At 41.7% G+C, this 25,658-nt stretch overlaps 4 protein-coding genes across 4 annotated transcripts in view; 2 read left to right on the plus strand and 2 right to left on the minus strand.

Moving 5' to 3' along the window:
• LOC103513492 overlaps positions 1-2,843 on the plus strand; it is a 32,820-nt gene extending 29,977 nt beyond the window's left edge. Inside the window, exons 7-10 of the mRNA XM_026826414.1 lie at positions 305-465; positions 755-956; positions 1,750-1,792; positions 2,664-2,843. Coding sequence (XP_026682215.1) covers positions 305-465; positions 755-956; positions 1,750-1,792; positions 2,664-2,843 — 586 coding nt within the window. The remainder of the gene's footprint in view (positions 1-304; positions 466-754; positions 957-1,749; positions 1,793-2,663) is intronic.
• A 10,089-nt stretch (positions 2,844-12,932) lies between these two features.
• LOC103513501 (BRCA1-associated protein) lies at positions 12,933-16,154 on the minus strand. The gene is made up of 4 exons (XM_026826569.1): positions 16,000-16,154; positions 15,285-15,428; positions 14,179-14,323; positions 12,933-13,190 (listed from the first exon to the last, which is right to left on the minus strand). Exons 1-4 carry the CDS (start codon positions 16,083-16,085, stop codon positions 12,948-12,950), a joined length of 618 nt encoding a protein of 205 aa, XP_026682370.1. The 5' UTR covers positions 16,086-16,154; the 3' UTR covers positions 12,933-12,947.
• A 10-nt stretch (positions 16,155-16,164) lies between these two features.
• Positions 16,165-18,938, plus strand: LOC103513511 (BRCA1-associated protein-like). Its single transcript, XM_008478350.2, has 4 exons — positions 16,165-16,419; positions 16,700-16,882; positions 17,885-18,151; positions 18,776-18,938. Exons 1-4 carry the CDS (start codon positions 16,241-16,243, stop codon positions 18,921-18,923), a joined length of 777 nt encoding a protein of 258 aa, XP_008476572.1. The 5' UTR covers positions 16,165-16,240; the 3' UTR covers positions 18,924-18,938.
• Positions 18,939-19,939: 1,001 nt separating this feature from the next.
• LOC103513521 (dmX-like protein 2) lies at positions 19,940-24,915 on the minus strand. Its single transcript, XM_026826419.1, has 8 exons — positions 24,762-24,915; positions 22,250-22,461; positions 21,773-21,797; positions 21,631-21,708; positions 20,976-21,174; positions 20,355-20,449; positions 20,317-20,321; positions 19,940-20,218 (listed from the first exon to the last, which is right to left on the minus strand). Exons 1-8 carry the CDS (start codon positions 24,913-24,915, stop codon positions 19,940-19,942), a joined length of 1,047 nt encoding a protein of 348 aa, XP_026682220.1.
• Positions 24,916-25,658: the final 743 nt, after the last annotated feature.

Raw genomic sequence — 25,658 nt, forward strand, 5'->3', positions numbered from 1 at the left:
ATTGAAGAACTGCTGAATGATCATTGCCAACCTAGTTAGCTTGAAAGTTAGCGCGGCTGCACCTACGCCTGCCTTGTCAGTTGCTAGATCTCAGGTGCTGTTCCGTTCCTGTTCCGAGAACGATTCTTCTCGAGGAACGGCTTTCTCCCATTATGTCCTCCTTCTCTCTTTGCTTTCGGGACGAGAAGACCTTAGCCGTTACAGTTCTCTCTTACAAGATTCTTTAAATAAAAAAATGCTCCCTCAAATTTAAAATTCCTTCTTCCTCTATAAGGTTCGCTCATTTCTTCCTCTTTGTTTCCAGGGAGGTGAAGGAGGTGAGAATCAAGACTGACGACGACATCAGCGGCGGCAACATCCTGGGGCGCTACGTCCACATTGAGGACCCCTATGCCGCCGAAATAACCTTTGTGCCGGCCGCTTGTCCGGAGAAACAGGTCCTTAGTGTCGCCTGTAACTATCCTGGTAAGATCTTGCTTTAGGTAGAGAGTGAAGCCCCTACACCTAAAAAAAAAAAAAAAAAAAACTCAATTGTCTTCACGAGGCTGAGTGCACCCCGAGCTCCGAGCATAGAGCTGAAAGAACTTCGACTCCTCGGGGAGTCGAAGTTCCGGCGTACAAGCCTAGTGTGATATCCACTCTGTCACGGGGGTTGCTCTTATCAATAACCACCTTTATTTTACATTTTTCATGTAAATAATAGTTTCTTAATATCTTTACCTATTCTGATCAACTTATTTAACTTTCCCCTCAGTATCCCTCGCGCCCAACGTGTCAGTGGCGACCTCGCTTCGTTCGACCATTCCACCGGACTGGTTCAGTGCAGGATACGTGGTGTTCAACGAGAAGGGACTGACGGGCAAGGTGTGCGTGGATAGGCTCAACCAGTCAGTGGCGGACCTGGAGGGCACGCTGGGCACGATTGCCATGTCCCTGTGTCACAGTCTCAAGTACAAGTAAGTCCTGAATTCATGTCCAAAAAAAGTTAATCTTAAAAAAGATGAGTGTTTCACTGGTGCTATTATTTCATTGTTTCGTGGCAATGAAACAACAACTACATTATGTCAGACACTCACGCTTAGATCTTCTGACAGACCGCGGTCTCATAGACCTAGGGCTGTCAGACAGTCTGCGTGGCGGAAAAATTTTGTGACCCAGATTTGTCAGACGTGGCAATGAAACAACTACTACATTATGTCAGACACTCACGCTCAGATCTTCTGACAGACCGCGGTCTCATAGACCTAGGGCTGTCAGACAGTCTGCGTGGCGGAAAAATTTTGTGACCCAGATTTGTCAGACCGGTCTGAAGCTTTTCTGCCACACAGGTTCCGACTCTCGTGATTGTCGGGCATTACGTAAATGTATTTCGTAGCAATGAAACAACTGCTACATTAGACCCATGTGGTCTGACTGCCTGACTCGTTTGTGAGAGGCAACGCCACATTCACACATGATGTGTTTCGCCGTTTCTGGTGCCTCTTAGCACCTAAGTAAGGTGCTAAGACTTTACTCAACAACTGGACACCCCACCCCTCTTACTCAAAGATCACTGAGAAAAAAAAAAAAACTAGGGTGCCGGAAGTCTAATCGAGTGATAGGGTTCCGGTACTCTAATATTGAACTCTATATCGGGAAGCTCGACACTATATAATGTAGCATTCCAACACCCTAAACCAGGGGAAGTAAACCAATAATAGAGTTCTTCCACCCTAACTTGTGGCACCCTATCACCAATTTTTTTCTCAGTGAATTTATGATATTTCTGGAGCTCCCTGTAGCACAGCAGTGGGTGGGGTACTATGACTGTTTCATATCACATGACTATTAATTATAACTATTTTATAAGTTATAACTATTACCAGAACGTCTTCATGAGTTTGCTACTGATTACTAATGTGTATAGCTAACGGATTTCGTCAATTTGGGATTCACCGTTCTCTGCTTCTCTGGGTTCCTTTTGGTTAACTTACGTTATTTTTACTGAACCGGATAGAAACCCCCGCGGTCTATTGTTTTTGTTAATTTGACTAGAACCCTTGATACTTCACCTCTGTTATTTTTGAGCGAGGTCGCCACTGACACGTTGGGCGCGAGGGATACTGAGGGGAAAGTTAAATAGGTTGATCAGAATAGGTAAAGATATTAAGAAACTATTATTTACATGAAAAATGTAAAATAAAGGTGGTTATTGATAAGAGCAACCCCCGAAAGGCCAGGGTTCTTTTAGGACTGATTTCTTTGACTTCTTTAGGTGTTATAATCATCCTTGAGAAGTATAGCAGTCGTTTGTGAGAGGATAATGTTCGTTCTCGGAACCGCTGGCTCTCTCTTATACTGTCTTCCTTCTCTCTTCGATTTCGGGACGATAGGACCTTAGCAGTTACAGTTCCCTCTGTCAAACCTCTCAAAAAAAAAAAGGAGAACAAGAGAAAGAAATTACTGTGTGACGTTTCATCCTGATGGGGTAATGTTCGTTCTCGGAACCGCTGGCTCTCTCTTATACTGTCTTCCTTCTCTCTTCGATTTCGGGACGATAGGACTTTAGCAGTTACAGTTCCCTCTGTCAAACCTCTCAAAAAAAAGGAGAACAAGAGAAAGAAATTACTGTGTGACGTTTCCCTATTCCAAATTTCTAAACCCCCTCTGGCATTTTCTTTCAGGAAGAAGAATTGGCGGGCAGTCCGATGATTTGCCTCCTCCCCGACAACCGGTCCTGGACGCTGGTGGGCCTCAGCAATTGGCGGCAATCATGTACACCCCCCGGCATGCAACGACCGCGCCTGTACGACAAAGTGTCCTCAAACGTGGACTGGATCCATAACACGCTCAAAGAGAAATGAAGGAGCCTCATAAGTGTACTACATAGTATAATATCGCTATCGCTGAAGATCTTCAAATGTAAATATGAGAGAAAAACCAATGATGTACTTAGATTTAGACTGGTGTTCACGTACGCTCAAAGAGGCATGAAGGAGCCTCGAAAAGTGTACTATAGCTAATCTACATAGCTACGTACCTGCCTATTGTTAAGTGTAAATATCAGAGAAATCTGTAGAGGCTCCTGATTCAAAATGGCGGCGTTTCAAAGTTGTGCTTGGTCCCGTTCAGAGGACAGGTCAACCGCTAGTAGTATAATATCGCTACACATCCTCAAGTGTAAATATGAGAGAAAAACCAATGATGTCCACAGAATCTGTGATGCAATTACTTGGGTGATGTTTCAAAGTCATAGAGCAGGGAATCTGAGGACCAACGGATTTTTTCTTTTTCTTCTACGACTTCTAGATCCCGAGATAAACTGCTTTAAAAAATACCGGTAAACTGTGAAGTTTGACGTCACAGCATACGCTCCGGTAGACGATGACGTCATAATTCATGACTCCCGCTTCTTTTGTTTGTGCGCAAGCGTTTCTGTGCATTTTGATGTGAAATCTGACGTCACAACGATTTGAACTTTCTCATTAGAAAACTATGCTCTGTTTGAATTTTCGACTCAAAGAAAAATGAATTCCTCGAAAGTGTCCTGATTCAAAATGGCGGCGTTTCTAAGTTATGCTTGAAAAGGAGAACCAACTTGTGAAGTTTTGTACAATCTATATACCTTTTGGTTCTCCTTTTCAAGTTGATCCACAGAACTTGAATATAATGACTGCTGAAACCCTCCAAGAGATTAAGTTGTGCTTGGTCCCGTACAAAGGACGGGTCAACCGCTAGTAGTATAATATCGCTACACATGCTCAAGTGTAAATATCAGAGAAAAACCAATGATGGCCACAAATGTGGACTGGAGCATAGCACGTACGCTCAAAGAGAAATGAAGGAGCTCAAAAGTGTGCAATATAAAGCTGCATGTGTCCACACGCCGTCGATCGACGCGACGAGGTGAAGAGGTGAATCTGTCGAATGTTGTCGAGGCAGTGTTGGAGGAGGAGAACTATCGATAGTTTCGACTATCGAACGCTATCGATAGTTGAGGCTTGACTATCGATAGTTTTTTTCTGCACATTTTTCGTTTGTTTTGGTCGTTTTAGAAGTGAAAAGTCAATGCAAATAATCAGCCTTATTATTATCCTTAGGAAAAATGAGGACCAACGGATTTTTTCTTTTTCTTCTACGACTTCTAGATCCCGAGATAAACTGATTTAAAAAATACCGGTAAACTGTGAAGTTTGACGTCACAGCATACGCACCCGTAGGCGATGACGTCATAATTCATAACTTCCGCTTCATTTGTTTGTGCGCAAGCGTTTCTGCGCATTTTGACGTGAAATCTGACGTCACAACTCTTTGAACTCTTTCATTAGAACGGAAAATGAAATTTGAATTTTCGACCTTTTACAGTTACTTTTTCGGAGTTTTGACCTGAGATTTGGATTTTTCACAAATTTTTACGTAGGAATCGACCTTTTAATAATAATATTTTCCCAATTTTGCAACTCCTCCATTATGGAGGTGTCCTCAAGTGTGCTAACTTAATCTACATAGCTACGTACCTGCCTATTGTTAAGTGTAAATATCAGAGAAATCTGTAGAGGCTGAGGGTGGATTTCACCAATGACTTAAAGAGAGTATTCACTAATGGGAGAATTTTCAATGATCCAAAAAGATTACGTTTTTGAAAACTCTTTTTTGGATCATTAAAAATTCTCCCAATGTAGAGGCTGAGGGTGGATTTCACCAATGACTTAATGAGAGTATTCACTAATGGGAGAATTTTCAATGATCCAAAAAGATTACGTTTTTGAAAACTCTTTTTTGGATCATTAAAAATTCTCCCATTAGTGATATCTCTCATTAGGTCATTGGTGAAATCCTCCATGAGTGTATTATGTATTATAGTGTACAGAGAAATAAATGTGTCTAGTTCTAGTTCATAAGGTGTCCACGAATGTGTGGACAGCGTTTATTGTACGTTCTAAGAAAAAAATAAATATAATTATTGTACTTATTATGTGTGAGAGAGACGAAAAGTTAAAATATATAGGAATCCAAATGTTTTTCTTTTTATGATTATTTTACAGCTTTACATACCTCCATAGATATTTTCGAGAGAGAGAGAAAATAAAACTGATTTTGCAAAATTATTTGGTATCATAAAACCAATGAACCAAATTAGTGAGAACGTCAGAATTTTTTACGAGTCGCAAAATCTTCTCCCGTCAAGGTAGTAGATAGAGACCCTTTTGGAAAAGGGTCAAATTATCTTGCTCAGGCCAGCCTAGTTAGCTTAGTTGGTAGTGCGTCTGCCTTGTAAGCGCTAGGCCGCGGGTTCGATTCCCGCCCGGAACACACGTCTTGAGTAAGGAAAGGGCTCGGAAAATATGTAGGTGGTTTGAGTCCAAGTCAAGTCATAAAATTGATGGAGGTGTAAAAGAGCGCTAGAAGCTAGCTTTCAGGAGCTTCGCTTCCAATTCTTCCAAACCATACCGATGAGTCGAATATTTTTTTTTAAAGAGGTTTGACAGAGGGAACTGTAACTGCTCTGGTCTTATCGTCCCGAAATCGAAGAGAGAAGGAAGACAGGATAGGAGAAAGCCAGCCGTTCTGAGAACGAACTTTATCCCATCAGGATAAAATCCGCCCCAGGCGGGAATCGAACCCGCGGCCTAGCGCTTACAAGGCAGACGCACTACCAACTAAGCTAACTAGGCTGGCAGTCGAATATTTATTTAGCGTCATCAATTTTGGATTTCCCAGTAGGTATTTTCTGCCCTTCCCTTCCCAGCAGGTAGAGTGTTTAGATTGTGGGAGTAAATGTAGATTCTGGCAGTACATATAAGCAAGGTTTATTCTATTCTATTTCATGACTTTCCACTTTCTCTAATTTTCCAGAAGAGACGCTGCAAAGGATAGAGTTGAAGGAGATCCCAATGGAAAAGTGTGAGAACATGAGCATCACACAGGAGCAAATTTTGTCCAGAAAACCATAAAGCCAAAAATCCAAAAAAACTGGTTTTTGGGGGATTTTTTTCACATTTTCGCACACAAATGAGCTCTGATCTTGAAATTTGTCGCGACGACCCATGAACTCAAAGCGAGAAAGTTGTAGATAACACTTCAGTCGTTATTTTAGGACCGGTTTTAGCGGGACCTATGTTAAGCTACGCCGAGCAAGGCCAATAAATGGATGGGTGACTTGAACCTTATATTGAGAATAAAGGGAGAACGGGCTCGTCTTCATTTTAAATCATTACATGAAAGTAAAATCGAAAAATCAAATCAAGAATAACAATAAACTGAATATTAAACAAATTAGGTAGGGGTGACCCAGATTTAAATCGTTGACTTTCAGTTTTGAAACCAACCGCATTCAATTAGGTGATGATGTTGAGATGGTACTGGTTGAGAGTATCTGAAGATATGACATTATTTGGCATGAGAGCTTCTAGAAAACTGTGACTTTTTTCTTCATATTTACTGATCATAGTTACTGTGGTTCCCGGATTAAGAATTCCGTGTGGTTCCCGGATTAAGAATAGGACCACGGGCTACTCCCCCTGTCGTAAGAGGCGACTAATAGGAACCCCCCTGCTCAGCGTCTGTACCCAGAATGGGCGGCTGAGCAGAGGTTTAAACCCAGGGAGTGTCTGTACCCAGAATGGGCGGCTCCCCCCCCTGCTCAGCGTCTGTACCCAGAATGGGCGGCTGAGCAGAGGTTCAAACCCAGGGAGTGTCTGTACCCAGAATGGGCGGCTCCCTGGTCAGCGTCTAATCCCATATTGGGCGGCTGTTATATCCGAACGAACACCGGGATAAGTGTTCAGCTCTGGTCTTCATTTGAACTTGACAAAGTACAATTAGAGGCAGAGTTCAGGGTTCCCCTTACTCTAGAAGTGAGAAATCGCTTCGAAGGCGGAAGCTGTTATATCCGAACGAACACCGGGATAAGTGTTCAGCTCTGTTCTTCATTTGAACTTGACAAAGTACAATTAGAGGCAGAGTTCAGGGTTCCCCTTACTCTAGAAGTGAGAAATCGCTTCGAAGGCGGAAGAACGGCTATAGGTTATGGTCAACGGCTCAAAATATACTTGAGGCGGAGGAATCATCACATGGCAGTCAACGGCGTAGAGGATGTGTAAGGCAACGGAAAACCAACACATTAAAGATATTCCCAGTCCCGCAGGACTTAAAAACCAGCTTTCTATGACATGGCTAACCTTATGGTTAAATCTTCCGGAGGTAAAATATGCTAAAAGATATTCCCAGTCCCGCAGGACTTAAAAACCAGCTTTCTATGACATGGCTAATCTTATGGTTAAATCTTCCGGAGGTAAAATATGTTTGAAAATTTATTACCTACAAAATTACAGGTCAAGGTGTATAATAGTGATGTTATTACCCCTCTTGGAGTTGCCAAGGTTAAAGTTAATGACCTTTTGTTTTTAGATTTATACATATTTGATAGCAAAAGTGGACCTCCAATTGTAGGCAGAGATTGGCTTATTAAGCTAGGCATCCTAAATGTGTATACCTTACCTAAATATGTGCCCTGAATTTCAAAAGTTCATCTTCAGAGGAAGCCGATCTATGAAGGTGAGAAAAACCTGCCGAATCGGTTCAAGTAAAGATACACAGGCGTGCTTACAGGAACTTAGCCTGGCGCACTGTCGTGCTATGTCTAACTGATGAGTTCATATTAAGTTATAAGAACGAAACGCGTCTTAGGCTGCTCACAAGTGTCTGGCTTAAAAATAATAATAATAGTGCTTATTTATACTGCTCGCATAGGACTGAAAAGTCCCTTTACTCCAGTAGTAGGCTACTACTATTACTGTGGTATAGTGCTTATTTATACTGCTCGCATAGGACTGAAAAGTCCCTTTACTCCAGTAGTAGGCTACTACTATTACTGTGGTCAATTATTTCTCAGATTATATTGAGGATAAAATTCCATACCTCGGCTGGGATTGAACCCACGCCCTCCTGTTTACCAGGCGAGCGCCCTGACCACACCAGAGAAACAAGACCTCCCCGGAGATATGGAGAATGGATATGAAGAAGGGGAGGAATGTAGGGGCCGGTTGATATTTGGGGAATTCCCGACCGAGATTTAAGGAGCGCGATAGCGCTCCGCCGTCCGCCCCGCCAAGTCAAGAAAGTTTGACCGCGCTACTAGAGATATTATACGCCACAGAGAAAGTTTTCAGGTAGTTGTGTTGTAGAAGGATTTTTCATTCTCGATCTAACCGTTGAAATGTAAAGTTGTCTTTCGGTTTTCAAATAAATTGTACACTCTTACCTATGTGTTTTCGCATGTAACATGACATCTATAGCAAGATATATCTAAATACTTCATATGGGAAAATTCTTGACATCTGAAGCAAAATATAAAATCCAGGAAATAAAATGAACCGCGGATACCGCGAACGAACCGCGGATACCGCGAACAAACCGCGGATACCGCGAACAAACCGCGGATACCGCGAACAAACCGCGGATACCGCGAACAACCGCAGAATATCAAGAACAACAGCGGATACCGCGAACAAACAGCAGATACCCCGAACAAACCGCGGATACCGTGAACAAACCGCAAATACCGCGAACAAACCGTGGATACCGCGAACAAACCGAGGATACCGCGAACAAACCGTGGATACCGCGAACTATACGCGGATACCGCGAACGAACCGCGGATACCACGAATACACCGCGAATTAACCTCGAACAAACCGCTAATACCACGAACAAATTGCGGATTAGACTATCTGTGAATAATTTAATAGAAGACAATGTAACTTCTATCTTAAAAACCACAGAGGTATCCAAACCCAGTCAAAATGTAGGAGAATCCTCCCCTTGACCCCCTACATTTCCCCTGACCCCCTACTTGTATTTTGGTAGTAGGGGGTCAAGGGGAGGTTTCTTTATACCTAGATTTTTGTCAGAGCTCATTCTCTCTTCTGCTTTCAGATTGGAAGGAACAAATTGCGGATTAGACTATCTGTGAATAATTTAATAGAAGACAAATGTAACTTCTATCTTAAAAACCACAGAGGTATCCAAACCCAGTCAAAATGTAGGAGAATCCTCCCCTTAACCCCCTACATTTCCCCTGACCCCCTACTTGTATTTTGGTAGTAGGGGGTCAAGGGGAGGTTTCTTCATACCTAGATTTTTGTCAGAGCTCATTCTCTCTTCTGCTTTCAGATTGGAAGGTTCTCTGATCCCTCTCTCCTCTCTGTGATATCTCCAAATATTTCAACTTGGTTTTGATGGAAAACAAGAGTTCTAATGTAACTTTTCACGAGGAATCGATTGGTGTACAAATAAAGTCTCTAGAAATGACAGTTAGCAAATTATGCGCAAGTAAATGGACCAAAGTCAAAGTCAAAAATTTCAAACATTTTGAAAAAAAAATAGTAATAATAAATCAAATAAAAAGAAGAAGAACAAAAATCAATAGTTTGGGACTGAAGATGTTAAATAGTCAAGAAAATTGTACGAACCCCCGAATAAAAACATTTTGAAAGAAAAAAAAAAATCAAATAAAAAGAAGAAGAACAAAAATCAATAGTTTGGGACTGAAGATGTTAAATAGTCAAGAAAATTGTACGAACCCCCGAATAAAGAAATATGGTATCGATCGATACATCCCCTTTTTGCCGTACAAAGGACGGGTAACCCAGCCCGTTCTTTTCTATTAATGAGACCAGAACGGGATTCGAACCCAGGACCCCTCACTTACCAGGCCATCGGGCAGGCGGTGTACACAGTTTTTGCTGTACAAAGGACGGATAACCTAGCCCGTTCTTTTCTATTAATGAGACCAGAACGGGATTCGAACCCAGGACCCCTCACTTACCAGGCCATCGGGCAGGCGGTGTACACACTTGTACTGGCTCGTCTATACTGTAGCGTCGTTTCCTATGGTCGGACGCTATAACTATTATTATTAGTCACCTTATATTATATTATTATACTCGGGATTCGAACCCAGGACCTCTGACTTACCAGGCCATCGGGCAGGCGGTGTACACACTTGTACTGGCTCATCTATACTGTAGCGTCGTTTCCTATGGTTGGACGCTATTAGGTGACTATTACTGAAGGAGGCCAGGTTGTCTACGCCACCTGTGTAGACCGTCTGGTACGTGTTGCAACTGTGAAACAGACAATGCAACAGTTTGTTAGAATAGAAATTACCCGGTTTATACTGTGAGAATGGGACAGAAAAGGCCCTTCACTCGCGTCTCTATGTAAATAGGGACCAAAAAATAACATGGGCATTTCTTTCTGGGAACGATTCAAATGAGAAACTGATAAAAGCAGAGGCCCAAGCCGTATTTTATTATGTGACTTTTTAATATTAAACATGGCTGAACCAAAGAAATTCCGCTTTGGACGTCCACACTTGCTGTCACAGGCCACTTATTTCAATGGTTATCTGAAAGAGAGCCTCTGGGTGAAATTTTGCTATTTTTAGTCCGTCCTTCCTTTATTATTACTAATAATAAAAGGTATAGGGGACGGACTATTGTATTCGCTTCGGTGTCGTCTGTCTGTCGGTCTGTCTGTCCCCATAGAAGGACTTATCCAAACCTGGTCGACCTACATATCAAATTAAAGTTCTTTTTACCAGGAACACGAAAATGGTGGTGCAAATTTTGTCCAGAAAACCATGAAGCCAAAAAACCAAAAAAACTGGGTTTTTGGAGCTCGAATGGACAAGGACCCCCACATAATACCTTCAATTTCTCCTAAACGCCACTCCCTAAAACCAATTTCTCCCAAAATCTTACCTTTCTCATCACCCAGAAGGGCTCTCTCATCGTCTACATCCACTTCTGGTGCCTCCTCCTCATCATCACTCCATTTGAGTTCAAACTTATCCTCCTTGACCGCCGATACCGGCGCCGACCAATCGAAATCATCCGCCGAGGCGGTCTGAGCTTGAGCCGCCGTCACTGAAACTGAAGGGAAAAGAGAAGTGAGATTAACTGAACGAAGTGAATTTTATGTTTCAGCTGAACAATGGTCGTGGTGTTCTATTTATGTGTCGAGAAACTGACCCTTTGAAGATTTTTGAAACACAAGAAAAATTAGAACTTATTTTCATAAAGCTCAGAGATATTTTCGCAGTAGATACTAGAGAAATACTAACAACCTTCTTAAATCTCAGTTACCTGCGGACCTCAAAAATAAATAATATTGCTTAATTATACTGCTCGAATGGGAACAAAGATTCCCTCAAATTTATGAGTACTTAGGCTACTTTTACCGTAGTCAAATCCTGTAAAAATGGTGAGGATAAAATTCCATACCTTGGCTGGAATTGAACCCACGCCCTCCTAATTACCAGGCGAGCGTCTTGACCACTTTGCCACCTGTCTATTACGCCTTGATGAGGCGCAATTTATGTGTCGAGAAACTGACCCTTTTGAAGATTTTTTGAAACACAAGAAAAATTAGAACTAATTTTCATAAAGCTCAGAGAGCTTTTCGCAGTAGATACTAGAGAAATACTAACAGCCTTCTTAAATCTCAGTTACCTACGGACTTCAAAAATAAATAATATTGCTTAATTATACTGCTCGAATGGGAACAAAGATTCCCTCAAATTTAGGAGTAGGCTACTTTTACCGTAGTCAAATCCTGTAAAAATGGTGATGATAAAATTCCATACCTTGGCTGGAATTGAACCCACGCCCTCCTAATTACCAGGTGAGCGTCTTGACCACTTTGCCACCTGTCTATTACGCCTTGATGAGGCGATCAATCAACCAGAAATAAACATAGATAGGATATTGTATTTTGATACCAAAATAAATAATAATAAAATAAGAGAAATAATACCAATATGGTAATATGGATCTCATTTCTTGAGGCCAAGGTCGATAAAAAAAAAGTATGTAAAACCTTGAAATAGAATAAAATTAATCAAAACAAATCTAATGATGACTTAATGTCATTATTATTATGTTTAACTTGTTATGAGGGGTAGTCGAAATAGGAAAACGCAAAATCCAGTGTAAAATTTACAGAATTTAGGAGTTTTTGGAAGAAAAAATTCATTTACATATCAAAGTAATACGGACATTGAATAGTACGAGAACCTAATCCTACTTGGAAAAAAAAAAAAAAACATTGATGTTCATAGTTCCTCAAGGCACTTTTTTTGTAAGTATGTATCCTGCAAAGATCTGGTAATGGTATTCCAATGTCAAATTTTATCTAAATCAAGAATTATACACATCAATTCATTCTAGTATGTAAAACCTCCAAATTTAAACAGGGAGGTACCTAAATACACATCCAGGACTTCAAGTATACACATTAAAATAAATGCTGTGTTCAAAGTTGGAGGTTCTTATGTAAAATTGTTTTTATAATATAAGATTTCAAAGTTGACCCCCTGAGGCCGCCCCTGATGATGTCAATAAAATGAAACCCAGTAGAAAATGTTTCCCCCTGATTAAAATGAGACCACACCAATTCATTATAGTATGTAAAACCTCCTTCATCACAAGCAGCTAATCATTTCGCGAATGTTGGTCGACAAAAAAAAGTTTGCCAATAATGATAGAAAGATAATGGATACCAAATTTAAACAGGGAGGTACCTAAATACACATCCAGGACTTCAAGTATACACATTAAAATAAATGCTGTGTTAAAAGTTGGAAGTTCTTACGTAAAATTTCAAAGTTGACCCCCTGAGGCCGCCCCTGATGATGTCAATAAAATGAAACCCAGTAGAAAATGTTTCCCCCTGATTAAAATGAGATGTGTACAAATAAAGTCTCTAGAAATGACAGTTAGCAAATTATGCGCAAGTAAATGGACCAAAGTCAAAAATTTAAAACATTTTGAATAAAAAAAAAATCAAATAAAAAGAAGAAGAAGAAGAAGAAGAAGAAGAAGAAGAAGAACAAAAATCAATAGTTTGGGACTGAAGATGTAGTTTAAGTTTGGGACTGAAGAAGCACTTATCTAAACTTTATTTCAAACACTTACTTTTTTCTCGAGTGCAACCTTTTCCTTTGACACCTGACTCAGCTTTCCACTGAGCGTCTGGTTTTCTTCCGTCAGTCGTTTCGCCTTCTCCCGCAGCTGGGCGGTGGATTTCTGAGCCGCCTGCTCCAAGTGAACCATGCGATCCTCGAAGAATAGCCGCTGAGAGTCGAGCTGGGATGTGAGAAGATAGGTGAACTCCAACTGAACGGCATCCATCTTTTCTCCTAGGTCCTGAAGGAGAAGTGAAAAAAATGCTTAGTTCTTACATACCCTCAAGTCCTTACAATCATGGATCTACATATCCATGATAAAGTAAGTCTAATTATTGCTTAGCTTTCATAACATAAAGCCTTGCTGTGGGACTATAAATAGGGATCTGCTTAGTTCTTACATACCCTCAAGTCCTTACAATTGGATCTACATATCCATGATAAAGTAAGTCTAATTATTGCTTAGCTTTCATAACATAAAGCCTTGCTGTGGGACTATAAATAGGGATCAGAACAGCCAAACCCTAACCAGCGTGGCTAGCTGAAGGTTATCATGGGTTTATCAGGCTTCAAAGAAAAAGCACAGGTCCTCATGATGGTTGACTGCGGTTCGGGACGGGCCAAGTAATCATGACTAGAGTAGAGACTAGAGACTATCAACCCCCCTCGGTGTAGCTACACCGCTACAACAACACAACATAACATAAAGACAGACTGGTTAGCTTGGAGGGTTGGGCGCATACCTTGTAAGACTCTCATCTAGATCGCGGGTTGGACTCCCGTCTGACATAAGATTCTAGAGGTGGGATTGAATATACTATGTCTTCACTTGACTTGGACTATTTGAGATTGTATATTTATAATAGATACATAGGGTTACTATACAAAGATTACAAATTATAAAATGGTTGACATGTTTCGCACAGCTCCTGATGGCATTTTCAGAACAACTGATCAAAAATTTTAAAATAAACAAAAACAACAACATTGTAAGATTCGTTCTCGGAACGGCGGGCTTCCTCCTATCCTGTCCTCGTTCTCCCTTCGATTTTGCGACGATAAGTCCTCAGCAGGTATAGGTCCCTCTATTATAAGTTCATAAGTCAAAAAAACCTTCAAATTAAATTGATCCCAAGGGCAAAGAAAACCTAGGCCCTTGACAAATGGAGTGCGCCTGAAGGCATGTGATATGTTCCAATCCACTCAACCCCTTCTTTCATATTACTTACATCTGGTTTGGTAGGAGTTCCTTCCACTAGTTTTCCATCGCCCTTGTTCTGCAGAAGTCGATGTACAAAGTTATCGCCCACATAGTCCCATACTCTGTTGTTACCAAGCTGCATGGCGTAGCAATGAGCTGTGTCTAAGAAATGTCTGTGAACGAGGAAAAGGGACGATTTTTATGTCAACCTATATTTGAGCCCAAAAAATGACATAACAGTCCATCTCAAGTATCCTAAATATACAGAGTGTTTCAAAAGTCCGGGGACCCCTGAATATTTTTTGAACGGCTAAAGATGGGAAGCTGAAATTTAGGGTACGTGTCACTCATGCCCACATTCGCTCCTCTTTGCCCTCACCTCCCTCCTTATCTGATGATGTTGAAGGTGTCGATTCTCTATTCTTATACCTCAAAACCCTCAATCTGTTCAACCTAACATAACCTAGGGATATCAGCGCGAACGACCTACTGTCCGTAGAGTTAAAGTGCTTTAAAGGAAAATTCCAGTGTCACGTTATGCTTATACCCGCCATTCACGCTCTGACTGTCTGACAGACCCAGATCTAATAGACTGCGGCCCAAAAAATGACATAACAGTCCATCTCAAGTATTAGATAACAACAACATATTAGGGCCCAAAACCCCAACAAAATCGATGTTTGGGAAATTGTAGTGTTGGCTCATCGTTGGTAGAATGGTTGGCATCGTTGACAAATGGTTACATGGTTGGAAAACTGTTGGCCAACGGTAAGACAGCGCGCCAACCACCAAAATATAACGTAAGGCCAACAAATACCCAACTGTCGAGTCGTGAGTTCCCACTTGTGAGTTTCATCCGATTTTTTCCCCGAATGTCCTGTAGGTAATGTCATTTAAATGAGCGTGTTCCCACTACACACGACACGATTTTTTCCTCCTGAACGACTCAAAATATCCTTGTAGGCAATGTAATTTAAACGTTCCAACTTACGAACAAGTGGGAACGGGTCTTAACCACATCCGATCAAATAGTTCGTAAATTCGTAGGAGCATAACCCATCCTTTAGGGCTGTCTGGCCCCAACACCTAACCCTCAGATTGGACTTTTTGTGAATGGATCAAATAGTTACTCACTGGTAAGCGTGCCCTTGTACATATCGACCACATCCCACATGACCACAGATGAGACAAATCCATAGAGACTCCGCAGACATACACTCCAGACACTTGTTATCTGCCACCACTTCCGGAGTCTGCACATACCGACACACTGGACAACTGAAAGAGATAAGTGACGTAGTGGTCAGATTCGTATAAGCTTAACCCAGCCTTTGGGACAGTTGCCCCAACACCTAAGCCTCAGAGTGGGCTTTTTGTGTATGAAGTTAAGCTGTTTCCTAACTAAGCTCGAAGATCTATGCGATCTTCAGTAGCTTTTTAGTTAGGTGTTTTCCATGGGTGTCTTGCGGAGACTTCTAGATCCAGAGATAAATGAATTTAAAACAGTGGTGTTCAACCTCCCCCCCCCAATACGGCCCTGTAAGCAAGGTTCTATTATTAAGGTATTTGTTGTTTTTAAAATATTGCACCAAATATATACATAAGATCTTATATACATAGATCCAGAGATAAATGAATTTAAAACAGTGGTGTTCAACCTCCCCCCCCCAATACGGCCCTGTAAGCAAGGTTCTATTATTAAGGTATTTGTTGTTTTTAAAATATTGCACCAAATATATACATAACTGCAGGTGTAAAAGGACTTTTAAATCCTACTGGGGCAGGATAAATAAGGCACATTCCATTCTATCCTATCTATTCTCTTACCTTGTATCACCCCATTTCTTACCTTGTATCACCCCATTTCAGAAGACAGCCCGCATGGAAACTGTGATTGCACAGAATGGTAAGTATGCCATCGACACTTTCATCCATCCGCTCCAAACACACCGGACAGGTGGGCAGTTCAGTGCAGTGGGCTGGGGGGTCTGCAGCAGACTCGCCCAATATATTGTTATTCTTTCCTTTCAGATAAGAATTCAAAGAAATTTCCATTTCCCATCAACAAAGCCTCTCGTGGAAAAAGAGAAATGAAAGATCTCAAAGTGGAAACCTTCCCAATGAGTTCTGGTGAAGACAAAAAGCAAGAGAAGTTTGAACCTTTGTTCCCGTCAACTATTCCACATGAGGGAGAGGAAGAGATTAATTTTGTGTCGGGCAATCCTTTTGTTGAAATCACCAAGGGAATTCTTCATTTATACAAAGAAAAGTAAGATAATGAATGTAATCTTCTTGATTTTATTAGTATGTATTTATTATTGGGGGATCAAGGCAAAAGTCAGCAGGTGCCCCTTTCCATTGTCCAGCAGGGGTGAATGGAGGGACTATTTTAAAAACAATACCTATCTATTATTTGTTGGTTGAGTGGAAAAGCCCCCTTAAAATAATCATGAAAAAATCCCCTGTGAACATTAGTAATAAGACACTTTTCAGTCTCCTGGTGGTGCAAAGATCCCCTATTAGTAATAAAATGTATCCTTTTTTTCCAGCAAACTAACATCCATTGAAAATGCATCACAGCAGTGTCACACAGTTTGTATTCTTGCTGTTCCATCCACAATGACCTGTCACGATTTGCTAACATTTACAGCATCTTGTGCTGAACAAATCCGACACATTCGTATAGTACGGGATGGGTCTCTCAATCAATACATGGCTCTGCTTACATTCAGGTAGGTAACATCTAAGAGTACCTATAGTGGTTATCCTCCCCCCCCCCCCAAAATACCTTTCGGGGCCGCTTCAGATGAAAAAAAAAAAAACACCCTCAATTTCACCCTCAGGTTCAGACCATGTCTAGCAAGCTGTCCTCAATCCAGGCCGAGCTGTCAGAAGAAAGACAAATGAGTGCAGCACTCCGACAGAATCAGAAGGACTGGCAAGCCAAGGTGTCCAAACTGGAAGCTGAAATGACCGCTTTGAAGGAGGAGAAGCAGAGAGTAAGTTGCAGAGACTCCCAAATTTTTGCGGTCCCTAACTTTGGAACTAGTCAGTAGCGAGAACGAATCTTATCTGTTTAGATTAAAGTTCGCCCCAGGGGTAATCGAACCCCAGGACCCGTAGCTTCTAACTTGGCGATTTTTCCTCCAAGAGGATTGATAGAGGGAATTGTAACAATGGAGGTCTTATCGTCCCGAAATCGAAGAGCTGTAGATAGAAGAAAGCCAGTTGTTTACCGGTTAAAAAAAGCGATATTTTTAAAATCGTATCTCGGGATCTAGAAGTCGTAGAAGAAAAACTCCTCTAGTTACTCATTTCTTTCTGCTCTTTGACTTTAAAACCTTACCTAAGTCTGGTCTATTTTGACTTATGAGTTGTAAATTTAATAATCTATTCTTCTTCTTCGCCTTTTTTCGTGTACATACGAGGTCGGCGTTTTTCGTCAGCCTCTCAATCAGCCCTGACTAGGGTGATCGCTTTGGTTTTGGCTTCAAGTCTTACGCGTGGATGCCCTTCGCAAATTCAATGATCTATTACCTTCTCTATTTCAGGAGACAGCTGAGCTCAAGGATCAACTGCGAGACATCATGTTCTATCTGGAAGCTCAGAACACGATAGCCAAAGCTGAGAACCAGTCGGAAATCCAGGACGGTCAGGTTATTATACATTGAAGTTTTTTTTATTATTTTTTTACTTTTTTGTCCTATAATACACATTTTTTTTTCTTGGCCCAGGTCCCATGAATCAGCCGCTGAATTTTTCACCTCCTACAACGGGATCTGCTTCAGCTCACTCGAGCCGGACCTGTGCTGCCATCTAGTATTTATATCACACATTGAGATATTGGGCGAGTCTGCTGCAGACCCCCCAGCCCACTGCACTGAACTGCCCACCTGTCCGGTGTGTTTGGAGCGGATGGATGAAAGTGTTGATGGTATACTTACCATTCTGTGCAATCACAGTTTCCATGCGGGCTGTCTCCTGAAATGGGGTGATACAAGGTAAGAAATGGGGTGATACAAGGTAAGAGAATAGATAGGATATATAGGATAGAATGGAATGTGCCTTATTTATCCTGCCCCAGTAGGATTTAAAAGTCCTTTTACACCTGCAGTTAAAACAAGATCTTATGTATTTATTTGGTGCAATATTTTAAAAACAACAAATACCTTAATAATAGGACCTTGCTTACAGGGCCGTATTGGGGGGGGGGGGGGTTGAAAACCCCTAGTCAGGACGGCGGTAAACCCGGGCATCGACGTCGGAAGAAAAGATAAACCGGGCCATCGACGTCGGAAGAAAAGATAAACCGGGCCATCGACGTCGGAAGAAAAGATTAACTGGGATATAAATCGTGTCATTGACGTCTGAAGGAGAGATAAGCACACGTTCCGACTGTATGACAGACCGCAGTCTATTAGATCTGGGAAGTCTCCGCAAGACACCCATGGAAAACACCTAACTAAAAAGCTACTGAAGATCGCATAGATCTTCGAGCTTAGTTAGGAAACAGCTTAACTTCATACACAAAAAGCCCACTCTGAGGCTTAGGTGTAGGTGCAACTGCCCCAAAGGCTGGGTTAAGCTTATACGAATCTGACCACTACGTCACTTATCTCTTTCAGTTGTCCAGTGTGTCGGTATGTGCAGACTCCGGAAGTGGTGGCAGATAACAAGTGTCTGGAGTGTATGTCTGCGGAGTCTCTATGGATTTGTCTCATCTGTGGTCATGTGGGTTGTGGTCGATATGTACAAGGGCACGCTTACCAGTGAGTAACTATTTGATCCATTCACAAAAAGCCCAATGTGAGGCTTAGGTGTAGATGCTAGGCAGCCCTAAAGGATGGGTTAAGCTTCTACGAATTTACGAACTATTTTATCGAATGTGGTTAAGACCCGTTCCCACTTGTTCGTAAGTTGGAACGTTTAAATTACATTGCCTACAAGGACATTTTGAGTCGTTCAGGAAGAAAAAATCGTGTCGTGTGTAGTGGGAACGTTTAAATTACATTGCCTACAGGACATTCGGGGAAAAAATCGGATGAAACTCACAAGTGGGAACTCACGACTCGACAGTTGGGTATTCGTTGGCCTTACGTTATATTTTAGTGGTTGGCGCGCTGTCTTACCGTTGGCCAACAGTTTTCCAACCATGTAACCATTTGTCAATGATGGGCCAACCATTCTCCCAACGATGAGCCAACACTACGATTTCCCAAACATCGATTTTGTTGGGGTTTTGGGCCCTAATATGTTGTTGTTATATAATAACTCGCACTTCGTGCTCGGGAGGGGGGCTTCGCCCCCCTCCACCCCCCGGGGGCTTCGCGTGTTAAAAAAAGGTGTGAACGGACCTTTTTGTCCTTTCTAACTGGTCAATCTATTGTGGCGCGGTAGCCCTCATGAGAAATCTTCTGTTATGATGCCGGTTTTTGTATCCAAAGTTTCTAGCTTTTATTAATGTCTTTTATTAATTATTATTAATAAAGCTGAAAGTGTTTTTCTGTCTAATTCTCAAGTAAATTGTTGTACTTAATTCAATAAAGATTAGAAATAAGAAAACAATTTCCGAAAGTAAATGGTTCCCTCAAATTAAATTGATCCCAAGGGTATGCAACCTCCATGGCCGAATGGCCACTAATCACCATCATTAATTATGGAAGCTGTCTGCAAAATTTGTGCGACCTATGGCTAAAGGTAAAGTCGTGAGAAGAGCTAGTTCCTTTTGATTCGACTTGCCCTCTTTGATCTGCGGGGTTCCCGGCTGACTACCAAACAGGCCGGGAATCCTATAACTCTTTGATCTGTGGGGTTCCCGGCTGATCGGGAATCCTATCACTTACCTTATTGAGGAAATAAGACACCATGCTCATTTCCGGGGACAGGAACTGTTCCCGGTACGTCGGCTTGTCCTCTTTGATCTGCGGGGTTCCCGGCTGACTACCGAACTGGCCGAGAATCTTCATGTTGAGACGCATGCGTTGATTTGTGATGGAGCGCATGGCGTTCCACATTCCCGGCGATCCTTGGTCACTACTCACGCTGTCTTCACGCTGTAGAGAACCGATCTGAAAATGAAATCGAAAAGTCATGCACAAAAGTCAGGGGAAAGTCACGCAGAAAGTCAAGGGATTGGGGTTTAATATCGATAAAGGATTTTTTTCACCTTCTCTTTAATACATCGTAGTACATGATTTTACTTACCGAATACACAGCGAATAAACACATCTTGCACCGACTCCTGTCGTACCAGGAAACTCCATAGTCGACGTGCTGGGGCTGTCTGCTTCATAGTAGGACTGAAATCAAAAAGACGAACAATAAACACATTTTTGTAGATGAGGCCTATTGGAAACACACAGAATTAATTTTTGTCTGAAAATCCTTAAATATGGAAATTTAAAAGTGCTATGAAATCAATTCGATAAGTCGAAACTTCGAAGCTATGGACAAAAAAAATTAGAAATCATTGGAAAATATTAAGTAACATTATTTATTTTTTCACTGTGTCATTTCTCTCTGAAATTATTTGGATATTGAAATTTGACATCTCTATAAACTTGGTTCGAAACTTTTTAGCCTTCTTTGGACGAAAAATTAGAACTTATTGGAAAACAACAATAAATTACATTATTTATTTTTTCACAGTTCTAAGATGAATTCAGGGGGGGGGGAGAGAAAAAAAAATCGCGCAGTTGAAATTTCAGTGAAAAGCCGAGGTATAAAAAAGCTCTTTGTGCTTATGCTCTTTATGTCCTTATGCTCAAAAAAAAACCTAATAATGTTCTGTCCTTATACGAGAAAAAAGGTCCGGTGTCAACTTACTGGAAAGGCGTGTTCCCCTTCTCGAGGAGGGACTTGTATTTGTTGAGCGCGGGCCCGGATGAGGTCTGCTCCACGTAGCAGCCCGGCACATAGTCCACGGGAACAGGGCCCCGGGCTTCCAGTTCTTCCTTGAGGACCTCCTGCCATTGGCCCACCACTCGGATGACGCCATGGATCAGCGGCGAACTGACCGGGAGTTCTGAAATTCAAACGGGATAATAGAGTTAGCCTGGGTTCGATTCCCGGGGTAGACAAAAAAATCGCACTAAAATTCACGAGAGCTCTGGAAATTCCGGAATTCAAAGGTTAAAAGTTAGCCTGGGTTCGATTACCGGGGTAGACAAAAAAAAATCGCCCTCATTTTTCGCGGAATTTGAACCCTCGATTTACCGTTTGCAAGGCAGTCACGCTATCTTTCAAGGTAACTGGGCTGGCAATTGGGGAATAAAATCATATTTAAGAGGATTAAGGAGCTTAAAGCGCTAGGCCGCAGGTTCGATTCCCGCCCGGGGCGGATTTTATCCTGAACGGATAAGGTTCGTTCTCGGAAAGGCTGGCTTTTTCTTATCCGTCTTCCTTCTCTCTTCGCTTTCGAGACTATGAGACCTTAGCAGTTACAGTTCCCTCTATCAAACCTCTTAAAAAAGTAGCTTACCAGTTAGTTCAATTCCAGCTACATTGAGAAACTCCTGCAAGTGTTCCTGCACCAGTTTGATAATAACGTATCGATACCCTGTTTATACTGTGAGAATGAGACAGAAAAGGCCCTTTACTCGCGTCTCTATGTAAATAGGGACCAAAAAATAACATAGGCCTTTCTTTCTGGGAACGATTCAAATGAGAAACTGATAAAAGCAGAGGCCTAAGCCGTATTTTATTATGTGACTTTTTAGTCCGTCCTTCCTTTATTATTACAATAGTAATAAAGCGAAAAAACCGCGGATGCCGCGAACAAACCGCGGATACCGCGAAAAAAACGCGGATGCCGCGAACAAACCACGGATACCGTGAACAAACCACAGATACCGTGAACAAACCGCAAATACCGCGAAACCGCAAATACCGCGAACAAACAGCGGATACCGCGAACAAACCGAGAATACCGCGAACAAACCGTGGATACCGCGAACTATACGCGGATACCGCGAACGAACCGCGGATACCACGAATACACCGCGAATTAACCTCGAACAAATTGCGGATTAGACTATCTGTGAATAATTTAATAGAAGACAATGTAACTTCTATCTTAAAAACCACAGAGGTATCCAAACCTCCACTTCCCTCTCCAACCACAAATACAGATGGTACCTCAACTCGCCACCATCCACTTCGTAACCAGTCGCGAGCGTGCTTAACTCTTCCATCAGGATCTTGAGACAGGCGACAAACTTGAGCTGCTGAGCCATGATGTCCATCGAGCCAGGGGAGTCGGTGGGGGGAGGGGTGGGGTCGGGTTTGTCATCCGGGTCGACAGCATGGGGATCTGAGGGGCAGAAAACACATGGAATTGAATAAATAAATGAAAAACTTGAGGATATGTAGAAAGAACTGTAAGACCGGTGCAGCGGTGGTGGTCTTACCGTCCCGAAATCGAAGAGAACGGGATGGAAGAAAGCCGGCCGATCCGAAAACAAACCTTATCTGTTTAGGATAAAGTTCGCTCCAAGCGGGAATAGAACCCACAACCTAGCGCTTACAAGGCAGACAGACGCGCTACTTCCCAAGCTAACTAGGCGAACTAAAAAAACTAATGCTCATTTATTCTGTCCGAATAGGATTAAACCCCAGGAGAGTGGTCAAAGTGATCAAATTCTCAATGTTGGGGATTGAATTCCATACCTCGGCTGGAGTTGAACTCACGCCCTCCAAAAAACCAGGAGACCGTCTTGACTACTACACCACCGAGGTAGCTAACTGTTTGGCAATGCCCATTTGGCTCATCTTATCCTAATAGTTTGACATGGAATTGAATAAATAAATGAACAACTTGAGGATATGTAGAAAGAACTGTAAGACCGGTGCAGCGGTGGTGGTCTTATCGTCCCGAAATCCAAGAGAACGGGATGGAAGGAAACCAGCCGATCCGAAAACAAACCTTATCTGTTTAGCATAAAGTTCGCTCCAAGCGGGAATGGAACCGACAACCTGGCGCTTACAAGGCAGACAGACGCGCTACTTCCCAAGCTAACTAGGCGAACTAAACTAATGCTCATTTATTCTGTCCGAATAGGATTAAACCCCAGGAGAGTGGTCAAAGTGATCAAATAAAACTAAACCCCAGGAGAGTGGTCAAAGTGATCAAGTAGGACTAAACCCCAGGAGAGTGGTCAAAGTGATCAAATAGGACTAAACCCCAGGAGAGTGGTCAAAGTGATCAAATAGGACTAAACCAAATAAGTCAAATAATAATGGTCCAATAATCCAATTAACATATGATTCGCAGTTCGCAGGAAGAAAATTATTATTGATAAATTGAGCCGAATGTCTAAAAAACACAGGCGCTTTCCAAGCATGGGCTTGCCAGCCTAGATAGCTTGGGGGGTAGCGCGCCGCCTTGTAGGTGCTAGGTCTCGCCCGGCGCGAACTTTACCCTAAACAGATAAGGTCCGTTCTCGGAACGGTTGGCTTTCTCCTATTCCATCCTCCTTTTTTTTCTCTCAATTTGAGACTCCAAGACCTCCGTTGGTACAGTTCCTTCTACCAATCCGTCTCTGGTAAATGAAGCAGATTCAAGGTCACTATTAAAAGCTTTTGGAAGATCAAACAACGGTGCCAAAATGACCTCACTTGGACACTTGATGTGCCCATTCCTTGTTACAACAGTGCCACAATGATGTCTAACGGGCACATGGCCCGTAGACTCACGCCCTCCTGAAAACCAGGAGACCGTCTTGACTACTACACCACCGAGGTAGCTAACTGTTTGGCAATGCCCATTTGGCTCATCTTATCCTAATAGTTTAAATCCCATATTTAGTCAACAACAACAACTTTAAATCAATTAACTTGGGTTTCAAGATCGGGAAAGCATTCAGAGCGTAAAGATCTTGGTTGATTGTGAGCTACCGACATTACTAACACATGTATAACTCGATCATTGTGTAGTACTTGTATTAAATGTTGATATCGTAGTATTATTGTAAGTTGTTCAAGAACAAATCTCTAAGCTAGGATTTTTAGCTAAATCCCCTTTAGGGGTGTTTTTATTTAGTGTAGCACGATTCTCGAAAAGGAGCTTTTCCAGCCAACCAATTTCAACCACATTTCAGTTTATTTGAAACGAATTAAGTGTGGTTCTAAGTTTTACCTCGACATTACCTTACCACTAGTCTAGATCGGTTTGCCTAAATTTGATGAAATTTGCCAGAAAAAAAACCAATTTCAACCAAAATCTTACCTTTCTCATCACCCAGAAGGGCTCTCTCATCGTCTACATCCACTTCTGGTGCCTCCTCCTCATCATCACTCCATTTCCTCAACCACATTTCAGTTTATTTAAAACGAATTAAGTGTGGTTCTAAGTTTTACCTCGACATTACCTTGCCACTAGTCTAGATCGGTTTGCCTAAATTTGATGAAATTTGCCAGCAATGTTCGTGTGCCCGATCAGACCTTCGAGGACGCCGAAGCCCGAACGAGCCCTCGTTTTAATTGAACCAGTACTCCTTTTGGGTTAATTGAACCAGTACTCCTTTTGGGTTAATTGAACCAGTACTCCTTTTGGGATACCTTCAATTTCTCCTAAACGCCACTCCCTAAAACCAATTTCTCCCAAAATCTTACCTTTCTCATCACCCAGAAGGGCTCTCTCATCGTCTACATCCACTTCTGGTGCCTCCTCCTCATCATCACTCCATTTGAGTTCAAACTTATCCTCCTTGACCGCCGATACCGGCGCCGACCAATCGAAATCATCCAAATATTCACGATTTTCCATGACTTTTCCAACACATTTTTTGGCCGATTTTCAGATGCCATGACTTTTCCAGGTCGCGTATAAACCCTGAATACTTACCTGTAAATGTCTGTTGAGTCTTAAACCCCTAGCAATTATACAGAGACATAAAATCAATCAAGCAATACTTACCTGTAAAAGTAATATTTTTCATTTTTGACCAAGTGGCAAATTCAATTAATTTTTCAGGTTTTTCTTTCAAATTGCACGATTTTCCATGACTTTTCCAACACTTTTTTGGCCGATTTTCAGATGCCATGACTTTTCCAAGTCGCGTAAAAACCCTGAATACCTACCTGTAAATGTCTGACGGGGTCGGCGACGACTGTTTTGTTGCACGCCACTGATGCAGACAGCAGAGGCAGTGTCGTAGGGAAGGGTACAAGCAAAGTTCAACTTATTGTTTCATTACAAATTTTCATGAATAAATCGTTTATTTTGGCCAAGTACAAATTTTCATGAATCAATCGTTTATTTTGACCAGGTTTATTTATCAACAAGGCTGTGTGTGAAGTTACTAGAAAGAATTATAAGTAAATTTTTGGCCAAGTTAAATTCTAAATGGAATGATGGAGCAAAAAACAATGGTAAAAAAAATGTAGTTGACCTTTACAAGATTCAATCCAAAGTTGAACTCATAGTTTTAAATTGTATAAATTCAACCTACTGATAAAAGATATATTATGGATTATTATTATTTATATTATCATGGTTCAAATGCAAAT

This window comes from Diaphorina citri, unplaced genomic scaffold, assembly GCF_000475195.1.
Source record: "Diaphorina citri unplaced genomic scaffold, Diaci psyllid genome assembly version 1.1 scaffold40, whole genome shotgun sequence".
Taxonomy (NCBI): domain Eukaryota; kingdom Metazoa; phylum Arthropoda; class Insecta; order Hemiptera; family Psyllidae; genus Diaphorina; species Diaphorina citri.

What these genes read in the sequence shown, in the direction of transcription:
- LOC103513501 (XM_026826569.1), bottom strand. Translation starts at nt 16,085, where the DNA reads ATGGATGAAAGTGTCGATGGCATACTTACCATTCTGTGCAATCACAGT. An exon ending in GTACAAGGGCACGCTTACCA is followed by an intron (nt 14,324 to 15,284) that starts GTGAGTAACTAT and finishes CCTCGTTCACAG; the next exon opens with ACATTTCTTAGACACAGCTC. An exon ending in GAACTCCTACCAAACCAGAT is followed by an intron (nt 13,191 to 14,178) that starts GTAAGTAATATG and finishes CTTCTCCTTCAG; the next exon opens with GACCTAGGAGAAAAGATGGA.
- LOC103513511 (XM_008478350.2), top strand. Translation starts at nt 16,241, where the DNA reads ATGAAAGATCTCAAAGTGGAAACCTTCCCAATGAGTTCTGGTGAAGAC. An exon ending in CTTCATTTATACAAAGAAAA is followed by an intron (nt 16,420 to 16,699) that starts GTAAGATAATGA and finishes CTTTTTTTCCAG; the next exon opens with CAAACTAACATCCATTGAAA. An exon ending in CTGAAATGGGGTGATACAAG is followed by an intron (nt 18,152 to 18,775) that starts GTAAGAAATGGG and finishes TATCTCTTTCAG; the next exon opens with TTGTCCAGTGTGTCGGTATG.
- LOC103513521 (XM_026826419.1), bottom strand. Translation starts at nt 24,915, where the DNA reads ATGGAAAATCGTGAATATTTGGATGATTTCGATTGGTCGGCGCCGGTA. An exon ending in GGTTGGAGAGGGAAGTGGAG is followed by an intron (nt 21,798 to 22,249) that starts GTTTGGATACCT and finishes AATCGTTCCCAG; the next exon opens with AAAGAAAGGCCTATGTTATT. An exon ending in AAGGGGAACACGCCTTTCCA is followed by an intron (nt 20,450 to 20,975) that starts GTAAGTTGACAC and finishes TTTTGATTTCAG; the next exon opens with TCCTACTATGAAGCAGACAG.